At 35.5% G+C, this 20,186-nt stretch overlaps 1 protein-coding gene across 2 annotated transcripts in view; it reads left to right on the top strand.

Annotated features, from left to right (window-relative positions):
* WDR7 (WD repeat domain 7) overlaps positions 1-20,186 on the top strand; it is a 388,194-nt gene that overhangs the window by 97,149 nt on the left and 270,859 nt on the right. For both annotated transcript variants that reach the window (XM_001084877.5, XM_001084992.5), the window contains exons 15-16: positions 12,472-13,241; positions 14,777-14,865. In XM_001084877.5, coding sequence (XP_001084877.2) covers positions 12,472-13,241; positions 14,777-14,865 — 859 coding nt within the window. The remainder of the gene's footprint in view (positions 1-12,471; positions 13,242-14,776; positions 14,866-20,186) is intronic.

The raw sequence follows: 20,186 nt of genomic DNA, 5'->3' as shown, positions 1-20,186 counted from the left end.
CCAGATGGGTATATGTTTCTGTGGATAGTGGATGGGGATTGAGGAGAGAACATTCCTAAAGCCTTCCCATTTCTCCCCAGAAGTTGGAGGTAAGATTGTCTGTAGGGAGGAAGGGAGTGATCCTGAGTTGGGGACCTGATGAGAGTGGTAGAGATTAGGGAAGGAGGGGTCTGAGAGCCAGTGTAAGGATTCACTGAATTTGTAGTTGAAATGCAGACGTAAAAGGGAATGGAGGGTGGTTGTGAAACACTGATTGCTAGGACCGACTGTGGTCGCACAGACAAGGAAGGGGAAGAGGGGCTGATGGTCTTTGATGAAATTGTGGAATCCAGGGCCTGAATGCCCCATGATAGTGGTTCCCAAACCATGCTGCATCTGAAATCACCTGAGGATCTTTAGGGACTACTGGCACCGGCTCCTACACGAGGATTTTTCTGATTTAATTGGTATGGGGTGCAACCTTTGTGTGGGAGGTTTCAAAAGTTCCCAGATGATTCCCACCCACAGGTTGCAGCAGTTTGTGCTCCAAGAGGCTGAAGAGCAGGTGTGGGGAAGATCTGGAACTCTAGAAGGTGTGGCCAGAGTGGGGATATTAGCATTTAAGGTTTCTCAGGTAAGGACAGGACCCAGTGTGCATGGCCATGGGAGTGGCTGGCTGAGGTTGAGTGGAGGGGAAGTTGTGAAAGTCACTATGGCTTTTAGTATTTGGTGGTGCACTTTCCTGGTCTTTTCTCCTCCCACTGGATAAAGAGCCTCGTGATAAGAATGCAGTGCCATCTAACAGGCTTATTTGGGAGTAAGGATTAAGATAGCATTTAACAATAGGATTCAGACATGCCTCATGAATGTGTTTTGGAAAAATTATAGTTTAAAATATTGTTGATGCAAGTAAAAAATCCCCAAACTAAATGACGAATCTAATAGGAACTTGCAATTTGAAAGCAAGATAACAGCATTTGAAAGCCAGCACTTACGATGTGCAGATTATTAAGGCATCCTTTATGTGAGACTGTCCAGTGTTCGTATGCAGTAAAATTTTTGTACCATTACTCTACAGTTCATAATAGTATGACATCTAATTAGAATGCTGAAAGTCTCCAGAACAGCAGGCCCCAACCTTTTTGGCACCAGGGACTGGTTTCATGCAAGACAGTCTTTTCATGGCCTGGGGTAGATGGTTTTGGGATGAAACTGGCGTAGTTAGAGTCTCATAAGGAGTGCACACGTAAATCCCTTGCATACACAGTTCACAATAGGGTTTTCACTCCTATGAGAAGCTAATGCTGCTGCTGATGTGACAGGAGGTGGAGCTCAGATGGTATAGCTCACTTGCCCGCCGCTTACCTTCTGCTGTAGGACCCCATTCCTAAAAAGCCGTGGACCTGTGGACCAGTGCCAGTTAATGACCTGAAGGTTGGGGACTCCTGTTCTAGAAAACTGGTCACATGCTAATTTAAAGTTATAAATAGCAAAATATAAAAATAGCACTTGTAGCATAATTAGCGAAAGTAACCTTAGTAATTCACTTTACTAAATTACCCTATGCTTAACGTTGTGTCATTTGCCCTCCTACTTTGAATCCTTTTACATCTCATAAGGAAGCCCCTTGACCTCCAACAACTGCAGACCATAAGTTGAAATCACTGACCTATACGAATGCTGAACTTTCCTGGGACAGTGAATGGCCAGCAAGGGTGTGAGCCAGGGACAATGACTTCAAGGTTTAAACATTTTTTCCAGTGTGAATCTCATAAGATGATTTATATGACATGATATTGCAGGCCCTAAAATTAACCTTGAATAGAAATATCTCAGGGAGACAGTTTACTGCATTGTCCAAGTTTAGGAAGTATAATTGGTACATAGTGGTTGTGGCTGGAATTCTATACGGTGCTGTCAACTGACTACAACAGGTAAAATATATCCAAAGATCTTTCTGTTAATGTCTTCCACTGATCTCTCTCTTATTTTGTATAAAAATACTGATTTTTCCTAATTATATTCACATCTCAATCACAATCACACCAAGCAGCAATCAGCTCTGGTAAAAGTGATATTTTCTCAGGCAAACAGATGGGCAGAACGAACGAGGTAGGAAGAATGGGAACGGTAAAAGGGGAGGGGATTTATCAGCATAAGCCAGGATTTTAGGTTTTTACAGTGTAATGTTACTTGGTTTTTAGTCTCCTTCACTTCTATTTCAGTAAGTGTAGTACTTGCTGTATGCTTGTCCCACCCTTCACCTGGCTAACTCCTACTCATCTCATGAGCATGAGTTCTGTGACCTCTGTCCCTACAAAGGCTTCCTGAATTTTTCAAGTATAATACTATAGCCAAATCAGACAGGGACAGTTGGGTCTCTTCCTCTCTGATCCTCTGGCACTTGGATTATATTGTTATCCTAGTACTTATTCTATAGTACCAATATATGTAAGCAGGTAGATATATTTATTTTCATCTCTACTTCTCTATATCAGAGTTTCTCAACCTCAACACTATTGACATTTTTGGCTGAATAATTTTTTCTTGTGGAATCCTGTGCACTGCAGTATTTTTAGCACCATCCCTAGCCTCTACCCACTAGATGCTATTAGCACCCCTTCCAAGTTGTCACTAGCAAAGTGTCTCCAGACGTTACCAAGTGTCCCTTGGGAGTGAGGGGAGAATTACCGCCTGCTCAAAACCACTGCTCTGTATCAGACAAAGAGCCTCTCAGGGACCACACCGTATTACTTCTCACATTTCCAGTGCTCAGCACGAAGTGTTCATTGAATCACTAAATAACCCAGGATTTGAGGATTCACTAATGTGGAGTGGATTCACTCTTTCCCTCACCACCTCCTTTCTCTCTAATGTTGAGAGTCTCTTGATAGCTAGAATTATTCAAAACATGTAGGCAGTGGTAGGCAGATAGAGGAAGAACCTGACTTCCTCTTGTATTGTCACCATTGACCTGCTGTGTGACCTTAGGTGACTGACTTATCTCCTATCTTCAACTTGGTTTTAGTTTTAAAATTGGTATAATAGGGTTGTAATGAAGTTAAATGGGATAACGCGTTTGAAAACATCACAATAGTTGTTCAACATACATAGCTTAATACTCTTGATTGATTGATTGATTCATGCATTCATTCAGCATATATTGAGTGCATACTATAAGCTAGGCCCCAAGCTAGAACCAGCTGGAGAGGACATAAGTTACACGCACACCCAGTGGGCCCTGGGCCCTGGCATTGAGGAGTTCCTGCTGTGATGTGGGAGAAAAGTGTGCAGTTCATTGTGTTGAGCCTTTTACTCCTTAAGGTATGAACCAAGTGGGAGAGAACCCCAAGGAGACAAACTGACCTGAAAGGTTGTTGGGAAGGCTTTTCAGAAGAGAGAGGCTTGACATTAGGTGGAAGAACATCCCAGGCAAAGGGAGCAGCCTGTGCAGATGCACGTGGGCATGGCCACCATGCGGAGAGAATAGTGAGATGTGGGCCAAGTTGGACAGTGATGAGAGAAGAGAGTTCAAAATAGCTTAGAATCTACATGAGCATGAACATTTCAAATTAGGGCTTGTTCATCACAGTGCCCCAGGGTCGATTAGGGCAGTTTTTTTTTTTTCTTCTTTTCATTTTCTCATTATTAGTCTTATCCTTGTTCTTACCAAGTGGAGCCTCCCAGAATCTCACCCTTGTTTCCATTCATTTACAAGTGTATTAAGGGTTTCAGCATATCTAGAAGGGTGTATTATACTAGCTCTTTGGATTTTTGCATTTTGTTTCTTTCAGTTCGTATAAACTATGTTCACATGTATCTTTGACACATTCATTTGAGATAAAATGAGCAGGGTTTTGTTATCTCTCCCTTACCAGTGAAAGGAATACTGCTTGCATTATCTGTTCGCTGTTTACAACAACTCATTGAGGCAGGCAGTCTTTTCTTTATTTGGAAGATAGAAGAATTGATGCTAGGGAAGTTAACTGAGTGGTGTAAAGGTCTGTACAGTGGAGGAACACTCCTGGTCTTGTTACTTTGGTAACTCGGCCCTTTGGGAAGAGTTGAAAAATCAATCTCTTGTGCTACTGTTGTGGAAGCTCTTAATATATTGATCTTCTAACCTCTTAATATATTAACACTATTTGGATATTATTATTCAGGCATTATCCAGTGAGACATGGTCTACAGAAATATCTTTGAAAGATATTTTCTTTATCAAAGGCATGACCTAAACGTTTATACTTAATGGTTACAACTTACTTAGTTGAGTGATTTATATTTTATTTATATCATATTAAATTATAGTGTAATATCAAACCTTAAAACCGCAGTCAGTTAAATATCTCTAGTTTATGCTTATTAACATACTTGTTAATGAAAACACATGAAAAGTCAAATAACATGAACTCCATAACTATATTGTCATTCACACCTACTCATGAAGACTTATCCTGTCTAAAATAAAATATTTAAGATGAATAGTGGTATATATTGTCTATTTCCAACATAAATGGATTCTCTGATAAAAGAAAACTCACTTGTATTATCCTAACTCCTAATGTTAAGTAACAGCAAAACAACAGCAGAGGGCACCAAATATCCATTTCAGTCTTCCACAGTTTCTTGACATTTTCTAATTTTTGTGCCTCCCTTTTCACTCTCTGCCTTTCTCCTCCTTCCTTCCTTTCTTCCTTTTTTCTAGTACTTAAAATATTTAATATTGAAACCATATTGTGCATATTTTTTAGTGGATGATGAGGTTTTTCCCTTAGCTATTTAAAAATTATGTCAAGACATCAATTTGTTTTTATTCAGTGACCTTTTTACATTTAACATGCAGCAGAATTTCAGAAATTCTTTTAAAAACTTTTATTCAATAAACATTCTATACTAAATCAATAGTAAAATTATTAAATATTTAATTTATTTTTCCTGCCAAAATATTATTAGGCAATAAACCATTTTTCATGGAAATTTAAAATTATTTAGAACATGCAATGTAATATGGCTACATGATTTTGTAAAACAGCGTACTAAGATTTGTCAAGTGTTTTTTGTTTTCCATTTCAAGATTCAAAGTATTAATATCTATAGAAGTGTGTGTGTGTGTTTGTGTTAGATGTGTGATATTTCCTAGCCTTGTTCTTAGTATCCTTAATCTTTGCTTTCAAAGGAGATTCTGATTTTTTTTTTAAATTATTAACTCTTCTGATTTATACTTTAGCATGAAAATCAGCCTATGTCTGTAGTGCTTGCTGGTATAAATAAACTCTTTTTAAGTGGCTATAGGAACCATTTGATATCACTATAGATTGGACTCAGTGCTCATTCAAGATAAATAGTAAATTATTTTACAAGGTATTTTAAAATCCTCTTGAAAACTGTAATATTAAAAAATGATTGTGAAATAAGTAAGCTTTAAGTCAGGATCATTGAAGTGAATGGTGAAAGAGTGCAATTATTGCCATTGTTTTAACGTTTCTCTTTGTCATAGGATGAACCGAAATACACTGAAAATATCATTATAATATTGGTTTTAGAAAACACAGCTTTCAGGTATTTCACCAGACATGATTTAACCCTAGAATATATTAAAATATTTAATGCTAAACATTATAAATATATAATAATGATAAACAAGGATTCATCAACATTTTTTCCTCTGCAGATTCTAAGTTATTGCTTTTTTGTTGCTGGAGGCTACTGCATATGGGTGTGTGGGTGGGGGTGTGTGTGTGTGTGTGTGTGTGTGTGTATGGATGTGTGTGTGTGTCTGTGTGATTATGTGCTGAAAAATATCCATGCTTGAATACAGATTAATCTCATGAATCATAGTTCTGTTGTTTTCCTTGGGTTTTCACTTGAGAGACAATTTTACCTATTACTCTTAACCTATAATTGCCACAGGTTCACTTTCAGCAATGAGGAAGCAATCCAATAATTTTTTTCTGTGGTTTTATTTCTGTAATATTTTAAGTCAGATTCCTTATTTAAAATCTGAAATGGTTAGATCTGTGTTTAAAGTTACAATCGACTTGGTTCTTACATTGAAAATGTCAAATATGTCTGTCTTACTACCCTTCCAAGTAAGTGTGTGTAGATGGATGTATTTTGCATTTATCGTTGAGTTTTACTAGCAAATTTGAGATCTTTTCATTTGTACGTACCTTATAATTTAGCTTTCCTTGTTGGCTTTCTTCTTAAGAACGGAGGCTTTATTTTCTCCCAAGCATCTTGCGCATAAAAGGCACTCCACAAATATTTGTTAAACGGAATTTAATCTTCTTCCATGATAATGTAAAGGTAAGTTTGTGAGCACACATTTCAAACGTTCTTAATAAAGGTAGCAGCGGAAGCATACTAAGCTTCCTGCTAGAGAATTTTCTGGATCCAATAGCCTGTGTTTGAAATTGTTGAGAGTATAATAAGCTCATTTGAATGAATTAGTGTGCTCTAGACATGAATATCTTATGATTAAGCCAAGAGACTTATGAGTTTGTTAGATGTTTTAATTTCCCATCGATAAACTTAGTGTACTATATTACGATATCAGACATGTTGGTGATTAATTCTGCCATCTCCACGCATTTAGCCAAAATATCCTCACAACTTTGCTGCATACCTATATTTTGTTGTAACAAGACTTTGTTGGGTTAGTTAAATCTATTGTCAGGTATTGCAAATTATGCAGGACTTAGTGATATCAGAAATTTTATAGTTTACCTATAGGACTTCAAGGTTAGTCATTTTCTCTTCTTTTCTTTTGTCTCCTCCTGTTATCTTCTCAGCTGTTTTTGTCCCTGTTTTTTTCTTTCTTTCTTTCTTTCTTTCTTTCTTTCTTTCTTTCTTTCTGTCTGTCTGTCTGTCTGTCTCTCTCTCTCTCTCTCTCTCTCTCTCTCTCTTTCTTTCTTTCTTTCTTTCTTCTTTCTTTTTCTGTGGATTGATGTTAGGTATAATTTTTGCTACAATGACACAATCAGTGCACTAAGAAGTTTCTGATAAGAGGAATCACACACAGTTGTATCCAGATATCATTGTCCCAGACACTAGATGATGTTTCAGGTGTCCATGCACGTGGGCTGTCTGCTGGCACACCTCCCAGGAAGGGTCAGAAACATTCGCAGATCTGCGGGTGCGGAAAGCAGGCATGTGGGGTTGATATCAGGTGTGAGAGCTTAAAGGGCTGTCTTGAGGCTACCACTCTAGCGTCCTTTTTTCTTCAAGTCACTCATGCTGCTTCAATAATTTCTTTACCAAGCATGTTTGATTTTATATTCTTTGGTAGCAATGGTCTTTATCTTTATCCTGAAAGAATTTTGCAGGTCTTTCCCAGAGAGGCAGCATCTGCCAAAGCACTGTGGTGGGCTCTTTTACCTAATGTTGTTACTACCTATTCCTTCATACCCAGCGTCAGGTCTGTCTACCTAATATTGATATATGATGATATTTTATCTTTTGCGTGACATAACCAGCCCTAATACCTAGTCTGGTGCCTAGGCCATAACAACAGCTTTGTATGTGATAGCTATCATTATTAATAATAATTTTCCACATCAATATTATTTTAGATAAAATATTTATGTAATTTTATGTAGTATTCACTCAAACTACTGTTGGTAGGTAAAAAGCAGTAAGCATAGTGTCTGACATTATCCATTCAGTGTCTGAAAAAGAAAAGATAAAGCACAGTGCTCTGAGAAATAAAAGGGTTATGTATACGTTCTTCAATCCGTCCTGTTTTCTACATGCTCAGTGCTATTGCATACTTTTATCTTCCCTCATCTGGATGGTTTCAGTTGCCTTCCATTTCACATTCATTGCTGATTTTGCTCCCTTTAGCCAACATTGCTGGTAGATAAATGTTTATACAGTTAAGTTTGATCATGTTACTCCCCTCATTAAAACTTTTAGACAACAGTTCTCAAACTTTACTGCATAAAGTAATCTGGGGTGCTCATTAGATTCTGACGCATTCCTAAAGATACTGGTTCGGGTCTGATATCAGGCCCAGGAAGCTGTATTTAACAAGCACTCCTGATGATTCTGAGAAAAATACTGCTTTAGTGGCTCCCGAGCCTGCAGGATATAGCCATGCCTTGCATTCTTCATCTTGGACACTTGTGGTTTCAGCAGTATCCACTGTGTGATGCTTCTGCCTTTGTCCTGTTTCACATCTGGCCATCGTTCTGCCAGGAGTGCTCCTTCATTGCTCATTACATCTTCTGTGAGGGTTTCCTGGTCACCCGAGGTGGAGTTGGTACTTTCTCCATTGGGTCCCCTTCTTGTGCCTTGCCATCTCTCTTTATGGCACCATTCATCCAACATTATAATAACTTATGTACATGTCATCTGTTTTGAGTTCCATGACTAGAAAAACCATTTCTAACTCATCTTGGTACCCTCAGTACCCTGCACAAACACAAGACATAATAGGTGTTAGGCAATTGGGAGAATGAATGAATTAAATATACGAGAATGAGATTCGGAAAATCTTGATTGTTTTCTGCATTTGTAACTTTATGATTGTGTAGTGTAAATTTATCACATTATTTATGTATTTTAGGATACTTAACTGTAGTATAGAAATATTTAGAGCAGAAGTTTACCCACGGGAAATAGTGATAGATCTGCTTGAAAAATTTGTAAGTAATTTTCAGAAGAGAAGCCACTTGAAATACTTCTTGCAGGATAAGTAGAAGTATGTATGACTTGAGTGTCAGAAGAGAGATTCAGGAGGGAGCATGATTCTGGCATAAGCATATGCAGAAATACAAATGTCTGAAACTACTTGGTCTTGGAAAGTACAAGTGGTTTGATTTGGCGGAAGTTATAGGGATTGTGGTGAGAGATGAACTTGGAAGGGTAAGCAGCAGTATATCTTGGAGGATGTTTTGTGCTTTGCAGGTAAGTCTGGATTTTGTCCTTGGGTTCAACAGAATGTTGAAGTCTCTTAAGCTAGAAAGAAACATGGTCAGATGGGAGGAAATTAAGACAAAAGAGAGACCAATTAAGGGGATTTGTAGTAATTTTATGACAGAAGAGCTGATTGGCAATTTAAAATAATTTTCCTAAAAAAATTTTAAGGCTAGTCAAGTGAAGCAGTGGGAGTGGAGAAGGGACAAAGAAATCTATAACTGGTTGTGACCAATTAGTTCTAAACACCACTGCACTTGGACCAGCCAATTTTATACAATTTTCGTAATAGTCTTTGTTCATTCTGTTAGGTACTGTAATAGCTTTAGACTATACAAGATGAGTAAGACATGATTGGTCCCTGATTTTGAAATGTTCCTGTATAGGAAAATGTAAATATCTAGAACAACAAATTATATAAATGTGGCACAGACATACAAATATGTGATACACAGTAGACATAAAATGTTGTGGGAGTTGAATTCAATAACCTCCTTAGCAGAATTAGTCTCTTTCTCCCACCCCCCGCCAATTTACTGGGGGACAATTGACAAATTGTCAATTGTGTATATCCCAGGTGTACAGTGTGATGATTTGATATACATATACTTGTGGAATAATAGGACTTCGATGGAAGAGGAGAGATTGGAGTGAAGGAAGAGCATTTTGGGAAGGGGAATAAGTAAAAGGATTTATATGTGAGGGGCCATAATTTTGGTACTAGGGCCTATTTGTTAAAGCTCGGAAGGTATATTTGGTGTCAAACTGTAATGGACTTTGAAGATTGTGCTAAAGGAGTACACATTTTATTCTAGAGCTTTATTTTCTAATTATTAAAATAATGTATATTGATTATATGATTATATACAATCTAAGAAATATATAGAAATACAAACAAAATGTTCTATGATTCCATCACAAGATTGTAATTACTATTAATATTTTCACACATTTCTTTCCAGTCACATATATGTATGTGTGTGTGTGTATATATATACACACATATATATATACACACACACTTTGTGTATATATATATATACACACACACACTTTGGTCCAGGAAAGTGCAAGTGGTTTGATTTGGCGGAAGTTATAGGGATTGTGGTGAGAGATGAAATTGGAAGGGTAAGCAGCAGTATATCTTGGAGAATGTTTTGTGCTCTGTGTGTGTGTATATATATAGATACGTGTATCTATATATACAGATGTATATACATATATACAGATTTTAAGTGAGATGAAACTATACACACATCCACCTGTACACACACACGCACACACACACATACACACCAGTTATGGTTCCAATTTCATGTATTTAATGCTTAAGTATATGTATACACACACACACGTATATATAAGCGTGGCAAGAAAGACTGCTTATATGTATATACACATGTATATACACACACACACACACACCCATATAAGCAGTCTTTCTTGCCACGCTTATATATATATGTGTGTGTGTGTATATATATACTTAAGCATTAAATACATGAAATTGGAACCATAACTGGTGTGTGTGTGTATGTGTGTGTGTGCGTGTGTGTGTACATGTGGATGTGTGTATAGTTTCATTTAAAATTGGAACATGGGTATTTTTCTGCATGGTTAGATGTGCACACAAAATGTGATTTATAAATACTGCAATATTTATTATATGGCTATGCATAAATTATTTACTGGTTTTCTTATTGTAGATATTTAGGTGGTTTCCAATTTAAAATATTGGCTACGGTTTCACTGAACATCTTTGAACATAAATCCTTATCTGTATTTCTGACTATTTAAGATAGGATCCTGGAAATAAATGTATTGGATCAAACAATATCAATCAGAAAGGCTCATGAGGTATTTTGGCAAATTACTCTTTTAAAACTATTTAAATTCACGCCTGCAGTGTCTGAGTTTGACTTTCTCTATACTGTCTTTACTGTCTGCTGTTTGCTAATAAGTTAATAAAACACTTATCATGTGGTTATTTTAACTGTCATTTCCTTGAAGACCAATTTGAGCAGGTTTTCCCTATATTCACCTTTTATGTTTCTTTTACTGTCTTTGCTCTTCATAGTTTTTTTCTTTTTTCTTTTTTTTTCTTTTGGCAATAGTATTCTTAATGCTTTTAAGAAATGTTTGTATTTATTACAACTCTTCATTAGTCCTATTTCTGGAACATTTTATTCCTATTTTTTAGTTGTCATTTAACATGTTTTTTATCATAGTGAACTTTTAAGTATGTTTAGAAAGTCCACTCTCATCTCAAGATCAGATAGATATTCACTTATGTTTTGTTTAGTTTTTAAGAATTTTTGTATTTTCTATTTTTCTTAATAATTCATGATAATGGAAATTTTTTGGTAGAGTGACATGATTAGATTTTTGCCTCAGAAAGAAGTCTGTGGCTCTTTAGAGGTCACATGTGTTGGAGTAAGAGACCAGGGACAGTGAAACCTGTCTTGAGGAGCAAAGATAAGGGTCTGAATTTCTGTCGTGACAGTGGGATAGGAAGAAAACGGAATGATTTCCAACTGATGAATCAGGAGGCCCAGCAGGTTTAGTGAGGGGTGGCGATGAGAACGTTAAAAAGCGAGGTAGGTACTGTGGGATCTCCCAGTACAAACCATTGGGGATAAAGGATTGAAACTCCTTTAGGAGACTGGTCTGGCTGGTGATGGGAAATTAGAAAGCCATCTACATATAGGTGATAGTTCCCATGTGGGAGGAAGAATGAGTTATCAGGGCAGCTGCCTGAGAGGGGAGATTGACAGAGGTAGAAGACTTACCAGGAAGTACTCTCCAGTTAAGTCTTTGTTACGCTCCAGGATGCTGGGGAGGCGGCTATTTATTCTTTCTTTTAGTTCTTTCTCTGTCTCTGTCTCTTTTTCTTTCTGTCTCAGCAAAAAATAACAATGTCATATACTGCAAAGACATTAAGGAAGAGAGGGACTGAAGAATTTTCATTGGATTAGTCTACTACTTTCAGTAAATTTTGCTAAAAGGGACTTAAATTTGGCTAGAAGAGGAGAGAAATAGAAAGGGGAGCATGGTCAAAAGATAGCATTTTTTAAAGGCTCTAAGTAAACTCTAATATGTTCTTTATTCAGGAAATGGAATCTTTGAATAGGGAGATTGAAGGTAAAATGGAAAAAGGAGGGATATGATGGTTGTAGCAACTTAAAGAATCAGGAGCCACGATAAACGGATTATTCCATCAGGTGGAACAGTAGTTTGTTCTCAGAAACAGGATTTGCTCCTAGATTATTGAAACAAATTTTAATCTGTACTATGAGTAAAGAGACTCCCTGCTTCAATAATAAACTGTTATTTTCTTGGTTTTTAAACTAATTGGCAATTTTGTGATTGTTTCAGCATGAAGTTCTTCTAATTGTGTAAGCTGATATGTTACATGCTGCTGATTGGCAAAGTTAGTATGTTACTTTTCATGATACAGGTTCCTAGAAGGACAACTTAATAAGCATGTTAATTCCTCTGATTATTTATTACTTATTAATTAATGTATGAAATTAAGCACTTTTAATTATAACTATCTTTTAAAAATATTTATTACAGGGAAATTTACCTAAATATTCTCATAACTCCCTGATGGTTCAAGCAATAAAGACAAACCTAACAGACCCGGACATACATGTGCTATTCTTTGATGTGGAAGCGTTGATTATTCAACTCCTGACTGAAGAAGCCTCTAGGCCGAATACTGCGCTTATTTCCCCAGAGAATTTGCAAAAAGCATCTGGCAGTTCAGACAAAGGGGGCTCTTTTTTAACTGGAAAACGGGCAGCAGTTCTCTTCCAACAAGTGAAAGAAACAATCAAAGAGAACATCAAGGAACACCTCCTTGATGATGAAGAGGAGGATGAGGAGATAATGAGGCAGAGAAGGGAAGAAAGTGATCCTGAATATCGGTCCAGCAAATCAAAGCCATTGACCCTATTAGAATATAATTTAACTATGGACACTGCAAAGCTGTTTATGTCCTGCCTTCACGCCTGGGGTTTGAATGAAGTACTGGATGAAGTTTGCCTGGATCGCCTTGGAATGCTGAAACCCCACTGCACAGTATCGTTTGGTCTCTTGTCGAGAGGAGGCCACATGTCACTGATGCTGCCGGGTTATAATCAGCCTGCTTGTAAACTGTCACACGGGAAATCAGAAGTGGGAAGGAAGCTACCAGCGACTGAGGGAGTAGGAAAGGGAACTTATGGAGTGTCCCGTGCTGTCACCACACAGCATCTCCTGTCTATCATTTCTTTGGCAAATACTTTAATGAGTATGACCAATGCAACTTTTATTGGTGATCATATGAAGAAGGGTCCTACCAGGTGTGACCATGATAGTTTGATTTTACTAAGTTTCAAAAAAAGAAACCTGTTTTATTTTTTCATTGTTGATTACTCTTTTTTGGCTCTACACAATTTTATTGTATTAGTGTCATCTCAGTTTTTTCCTTTTTACATTTTAAAACACCAGTTTCAAAATGCCCGGTTAAAACATAATAAAATTATACTATTTTATGTATACGTTGGCATACTTAGATGTTATTTTTTAAAAATTTGGAATGAGAGAGGTAGTCATATAGACTAGCTCTTGTAAATATAATTATGAAATTGTATATGTACTTGAAGTTTGCCCTAATATTCAATTCAAAATATATATTTGAGGCTGGGCATGGTGTCTCACACTTGTAATCCCAGCACTTTGGGAGGCTGAGGCAGGAGGATCACTTGAAGCCAGTAGTTTGAGACCAGCCTGAGCAACATAGTGAGACCCTGCCTCTACAAAAATAAAAATAAAAAAAATTAGCTGGGCATGGTGGTTACATGTATGTAGTCCCAGCTACTTGGGGGGCTGAGGTGGGAGGGTTGCTTGAGCCTGGAAGTTCATGGCTGCAGTGAGCCATGATTGTGCCACTGTGCTCCAGCCTAAGCAACAGAGTAAGACTCTGTCTCCAAAAAGAAAAAATAAAAATAAAAATTGTGTATTTGGTTAAATGCTTCTTCTCATTGTAACTTATATGTAATGATTGGCATGTGTTCAGAGATTTGGCTTCAGAATTTTGTGAGAAGTATAGTCAGAATTTTTCAATAGAGAAAGAAAAAACTTTTTAAAATGCAGAATACTATTTTAATATTTCTAGAATACTTAGACTCAATTTGTCTTTTTATGGAGGCAACTTTTTATTATACTCTATTGAGCATTTACCATATGAAGAATTAAAAACAATTCTAACAAATACTTATATAGCACTTACTTTGTGTCGGTCTGTGTTGTAAGTACTTTACAAAAACTAACTTGTTAGTGCCCTTAACCCTATAAGGCATGTACTTTTATTATCCCTTTATTACAGATAACAAAACTGAGACACAGAGAGATGATGTAATATGCCCAAAGTAACATAGCCAGTAAGTGGTAGTGTCAGAATTCACAACTGAGACAGTATGCCTCTACAGTCCAAGATTTCTTAATGCCTAAAGACTGTTTTCAAGTTTTTGGGCTGAATGCTTTTAATCTATCTTTCTGTGAATTCACTTGGACTAATGCTGTGGAGTAGGCTGAAATCTCACATCTGCATATTAAAGAACAAAGGTTTAAGTACAATGTTAGAAAATATTTCTTAAACTAATATAAAGCACAAAGTGTACATGTCAGATTTTTACTTGCTAATCATTTACTCATTTGAAATGGAAAACGTTAATAGGTCCAAACCAAAATAATCTTTCTGGAATGGTAAATTGAAAATGTTCTATATATGTTTGTTTTGTGATTTGTTTAGAAGTAGAAAATTTTTTATTTTAAATAGTTCTGGAAACATGACGGTGTCAAAATATATCTTGTATTTTTTTTCTTCTTTTTTAAGGCCACCTAGACCAAGCACCCCAGACCTTTCTAAGGCAAGGGGTTCCCCTCCAACTTCCAGTAATATTGTGCAAGGACAGATTAAACAAGGTAAAATTAAATCTTATTAAGTAATTGACATGACATTTCAGCTCTAGAAACTGAGGAGGCAGAGCTAATGTATAATCATAATATTTGTTTGTCTTGGGTTGTTAAAAGAGAGAAAAGTTGTTATATTCCAGATGTAAATATGAATAATTAAGATGTCAGTTAAGAATAAATCAGATTTATTTAGAAAGTGATAAATGAACATATTTCAAATAATTTTATTATACTGTCTTTGGCCTAATTTTTATATATTAGGGGCACCTTAACTTGACAACAGTAGTGTTTTAATTGTGTGTATCTTGAGTTTAAAAGTTATATGTATTTTAAACTACATTTAGAAATGCTTAAGTTCATAGTTCCATACTATAGCTCATCTCCTGCCATTTTCCCATAGTTCATGTGTTGTGATTCACAAGCGGAAATCCTTGTTAAACTATTCTTTTTATCTTTTCTTTTTATTTAAGTCATTATATAATTAACTTTCACCTATACTTTGCTTTTCATTAGGAGATGGAAGAGAAGAAAGGTTGAGTTTCTCTTCCTTTACTAATAATTCCTACATATTCCTGAGTATAATTAATATACTTAGATGTATCTGTGTATATCTTTTATATTCCTATTAAGACTGACAAGTGAGCTAATCAAGAGAGTTGGGGAGTTATGTCTACTTAGAGAACTTTCCTTTAGGCAAAGAGTTAATACTGACTCTTCACAGAATGTGATAGAGAAAAGTAAAGAAGTGAGCAACAGATGGGTTGATGTAGGTTCTGCTTATAAATGGTGGCCTACTGGCATTTTTCTCCCCTACCCCTGTACTTTTTTTTTAAGTTTGAAAGAGTCAAACAGTAGTTTACAAGGTTTGTTAAATAGTAGACCCCCAACTTTACATCTGTAGTTGTCCCCTTCCACAGGACAAGTACTTTTATCTGTCTTAGCTGATTATTTGAGACTTACTTTAACATCCTTAAATGGTTTGCTTGATTTTCAGCATTAGGCACTGTCAGATGGTTCTCCTTATGGAAGATAAACTCCCACACTTTCTATGCCATTCCCATCCATCATTTCCAACCCCACACGGTCACCCTTCTCATTTCCCTGACCCCAGGCACATCACCATGCCTGACTAATTTTTTCTATTTTTAGTAGAGATGGGGTTTTGCCCTTCTGCCCAGGCTGGTCTCGAACTCCTGAGCTCAGGCAGTTCACCCATTTTGGCCTCCCAAAGTGCTGGAATTACAGGCATGAGCCATTGCATCTGGCCAATAAAATTTCTTTGTAGATGATAGTATGTTTCTGGGCTGTTTGATTCCATTGATTGATTTGTCTAGCCTTATGTCTTAATTACTGTTGCTCTGTAATGAGACTTGATATTCAGTAGATGAAATCTTACCACCTTATTCTTTTTAAAGTGTGTCTTGGCTATTTTTGTCCATTTGAATTGCAATATAAATTTTAGAATCAGTTTCTCAATTGCCACAGAAACCTGTTGTGATTTTAATTGCAGTTATATTGAATTTAGATAAGTTTGGAGATAATTAATATCTTTATGGGATTCACTCATATACATCAACTTAATATGTCTCTATATTTATTTAGGTGTTCTTTATCATAACTATAGTTTTATGTGTACAGGTTTTATATATTTTTTAGATATATAGCATTTATATATCTAAATATTGGATTCGGATATTAGATTTAAAAAATTTTCTTAACTGGTAATGTTTAACTATTTTTCATTTCTGTGCCCCAGTATGGAATGCAGTTGATTTTTGTATACTAATGTTGTATCAAGCAATCTTGCTCAATTCACCTATTAATTAAAATAATTTATCTGGAGATTCCTTTGAATGTCAGGGTAATCATATGAGATAACCTTTTCTATTCCCAGTCTTAAAGGGAAAACTTTTAAACCTTTCATAATTATGATATTTCCTGTGTGCTTTTATAGATGTTAAGAAACTAGTTACCTTTTATTCCTTCTTTGCTAATGTTTATCATCAGTGTATTTGGATTTTATCATACCTTTTCTATATTGATTGAGATGATTGTGTAACTTTTAATTTTCCTCTATTAATGTGGCAAATTTAGAACATAAACACAATATTGCATCCTAGAATAAAACCAATTTTGTTGTGATATATTATTGTCTTATAAATTATTGTATTTTATTTATTTATTTTTTTATTTAAGAAAACTTTTTTTTTTTCTAATGTTGTTAGAAGCTTTCAGATTATTTAGGTTACAAAAACTTGAGTTGTGGAATGTTTTCTTTTTTTTCTATTTTCATGAAGAGTTTGTATAAGATTGGCAACATTTCTTTCATAAATTCAAACTCTAGATTTAAATTTGCTGGATTTAGATCTAGAGTTTTCTTTGTAGGCAGTTTTTAATTCTGGGTTCAACTTATCTCATTGATTGACTTTTCAGATTTTGTTTCTTTGGTGTCAGTTTTGTTAAGTAGTACATATTTAGGAGTTTCTCTGGTTCTAAATTTTCAAATATATTGACATTTGAGATTATAATAAATCTTTCCGGCGTCTGTGGTGTGTCCTTATTTTTATTCCTGATTTTAATAATTTATGTCTTCTCTCTTTTTGCTTCATCAGTCTTACCAGAGGGTTATCAATCTTATTAGTCATTTTAATGAACTCAGTTTGACTTTATCTTTTATAATGCATACTTTTCCCCCACTTCCTTAAATTCTGCTCTTTATTTACATCTTCCTCCATTTTTTTGGATTCAATGTGCTAGGTTTTTTTTTTTTTGACTTCTTAAGATGGATGGCTATGTACCGATTTTCAGCCTTCTTTCTTTTGTGTGTGTGCCAAAAATTGTATCACCTGTGAATAAAGTTAATTTTACTTCTTTTCAATTAGTATGCATTTTATTTTATTTTTCTCACCTTATTACACATGTTAGGACTTCCAGAATGACGTTGAGTTGAAAACGATAGAGCAGACATTCTTGCCTCATTCCTGATCTGAGGGATAAAGCATTGAGTCTTTCACTGCTGAGTATAATGTTAGCTGTGAGTTTTTCTTCGATGTTCTTTTTTTTAATTTTATTTTATTTTTATTTTTTTGAGATGGAGTCTGGCTGTGTTGCCCAGGTTGGAGTACAGTGGCGCCATCTCGGCTTACTGCAAGCTCCGCCTCCCGGGTTTACACCATTCTTCTGCCTCAGCCTCCCAAGTAGTTGGGACTATGGGCGCCCCCCCACCCCGCTCGGCTAATTTTTTGTAATTTTAGTAGATTTGGGGTTTTACTGTGTTAGCCAGGATGGTCTCCATCTCCTGACCTCATGATCCTGCCGCCTTGGCCTCCCAAAGTGCTGGAATTACAGGCGTGAGCCACCGCACCAGGCCTTTTTTAATGTTCTTTATCAGGTTGAAAAAGTTCCATTCTATTCTTAGTTTGTTGAGATTTAAAAAATTATGAATAGATGTTAGACTTTATTCAGATGTTTTTTCTGCATCTATTGAAATGATTATTTGATTTTTGTCTTTTCTTAATAAGACAAAGTATATTGACTTTTGAGTTTTAAAACAACCTTGCAATATAGACCACATTTTGAATTACCAATTTTATAGTTTGTTAGGTACAATTTGCTAAAATTTTGTTAAGGGTGTTCATGAGGAAGTTTGGTCTTCAGTTTTCAATTCTATTAATGCCTTTGTCCAGTTTTGCTGTTAGGATAATGCTGGCCTCACAGAATGAATTCGGAGGTAGCCCCTTTCCCTGTATTTTCTGGAAGGGTGTGTGTAGATTGTTCATTCTTCCATATTTGGTTGATCTAATTCACTAGTGAAAGCCCAGGAGTTTTCTTTATGGGAAGGTTTTTAACTACAGATTTAAAAGTACTCTAGATATAGGGCTATTCTGCTTGTTTTTAAAAATGTCTACTTGGGTGAACTTTGATCATTTGTGTCAAATTTATCATCAAAAAGTTGTGCATAATCTTTTATTTCCCTTTTACTATCATATTTGTAGGATTTGAAATTATATTTACTCTTTCATTTCTGTTATTCATAATTTATGTTTTTTCCTGTTTTCTTGATCAATCAGTCTGGCTTGTAGCTTAGCAATTTTATGGATCTTTTCAAAGAACCAGCTTTCTATTCATCAATATCTGTTATTTTTCTATTTCATTGATTTTTGATTTGATTATTATTTATTTTTTCCATTTTAAATGTGCTCTTATTTTTTAGTTTCTTAAGGTAAAAGCTGTGATCATTGATTTGAAACCTTTCTCCTTTTCTAATATAGGCATTCAATGCTACAAATTTTCCCCTAAGTATTATTTTAGTGGCATTACACACACTTTGCCATATATTACTTTTAATTTTCCTTTTGATTTTTTTTTCTTTTACCCATGGATAATTTAGTAATGCGTTAATAAAATTTCAAAACACTTGGGGATTTTCCTAGGATCTGTCTGTTACTGGTTTTCGTTTTATGATCAGATACTGTATTTTGTGTGGTTTGAATCCTTTGACATTTTTTTCAATTGATTGTGTTTATTTATGGTCCAATAAAATTGCATACATTTATAGTGTACAACATGATGTTTTGATACATGTGTACATTGTGGGATGGCTACATCAAGCTAATTAACATATCTATGACCTCATATATGTATCATTTTATGTGTGTGTTGAGAACACTTAAAATTACTCCCTTGGCAATTTTTAAGTCTGTAATACATTGTTACTAACTATAGTCACCATGTTGTACAATATGAATCCTTTTGAATTTATTGAGATTTGTTTTGTGGCCCCAAATATAGTCTGTCTTGGTAAATATACTGTGTATGCTTCAGCAGAATGTGTATTCTGCTGTTGTTGGGTGGAATATTTTGTGACTATCAGTCAGGTCAAGTTGCCTGTGTTCAAGTTTAGTATATATTTGCTGATTTTTCTGCCTGCTTGCCTTTATCAATTAAATAAGGGTATTGAATCTGCAGCTATAATTATGGGTTTGTTTATTCCTTCTTACATTTGTATCCCAGTTTTTGCTTCATGTATTTTGAAGCGCTGTTATTAGGTGCATAAACCTTTGGAATTTGTATTTCTTCTTGATTATTTGACTCTCATCATTATGAAATGACCTTCTTTATCCTTGGTAATATCCTTTGCTCTGAAATTTACTTTGTTTATAATAATAGAGTAATTTCAGCATTTTTGGCTACTGTTATCATAGTGTAACCTTTTATCATCCTTTTACTTTTTACGTATTTGGCTCTTTAAGATGTGTTTCTTGTAGGCAGCATATAGTGGGTCTTATTTTTTAATCCAGTCTGACCTACTTTTTACTTGAGATGCATAA

This window comes from Macaca mulatta, chromosome 18, assembly GCF_049350105.2.
Source record: "Macaca mulatta isolate MMU2019108-1 chromosome 18, T2T-MMU8v2.0, whole genome shotgun sequence".
Taxonomy (NCBI): domain Eukaryota; kingdom Metazoa; phylum Chordata; class Mammalia; order Primates; family Cercopithecidae; genus Macaca; species Macaca mulatta.
Note: the sequence above shows the minus strand (reverse complement) of the source record. Positions and strands in the feature narration are given on the sequence as shown.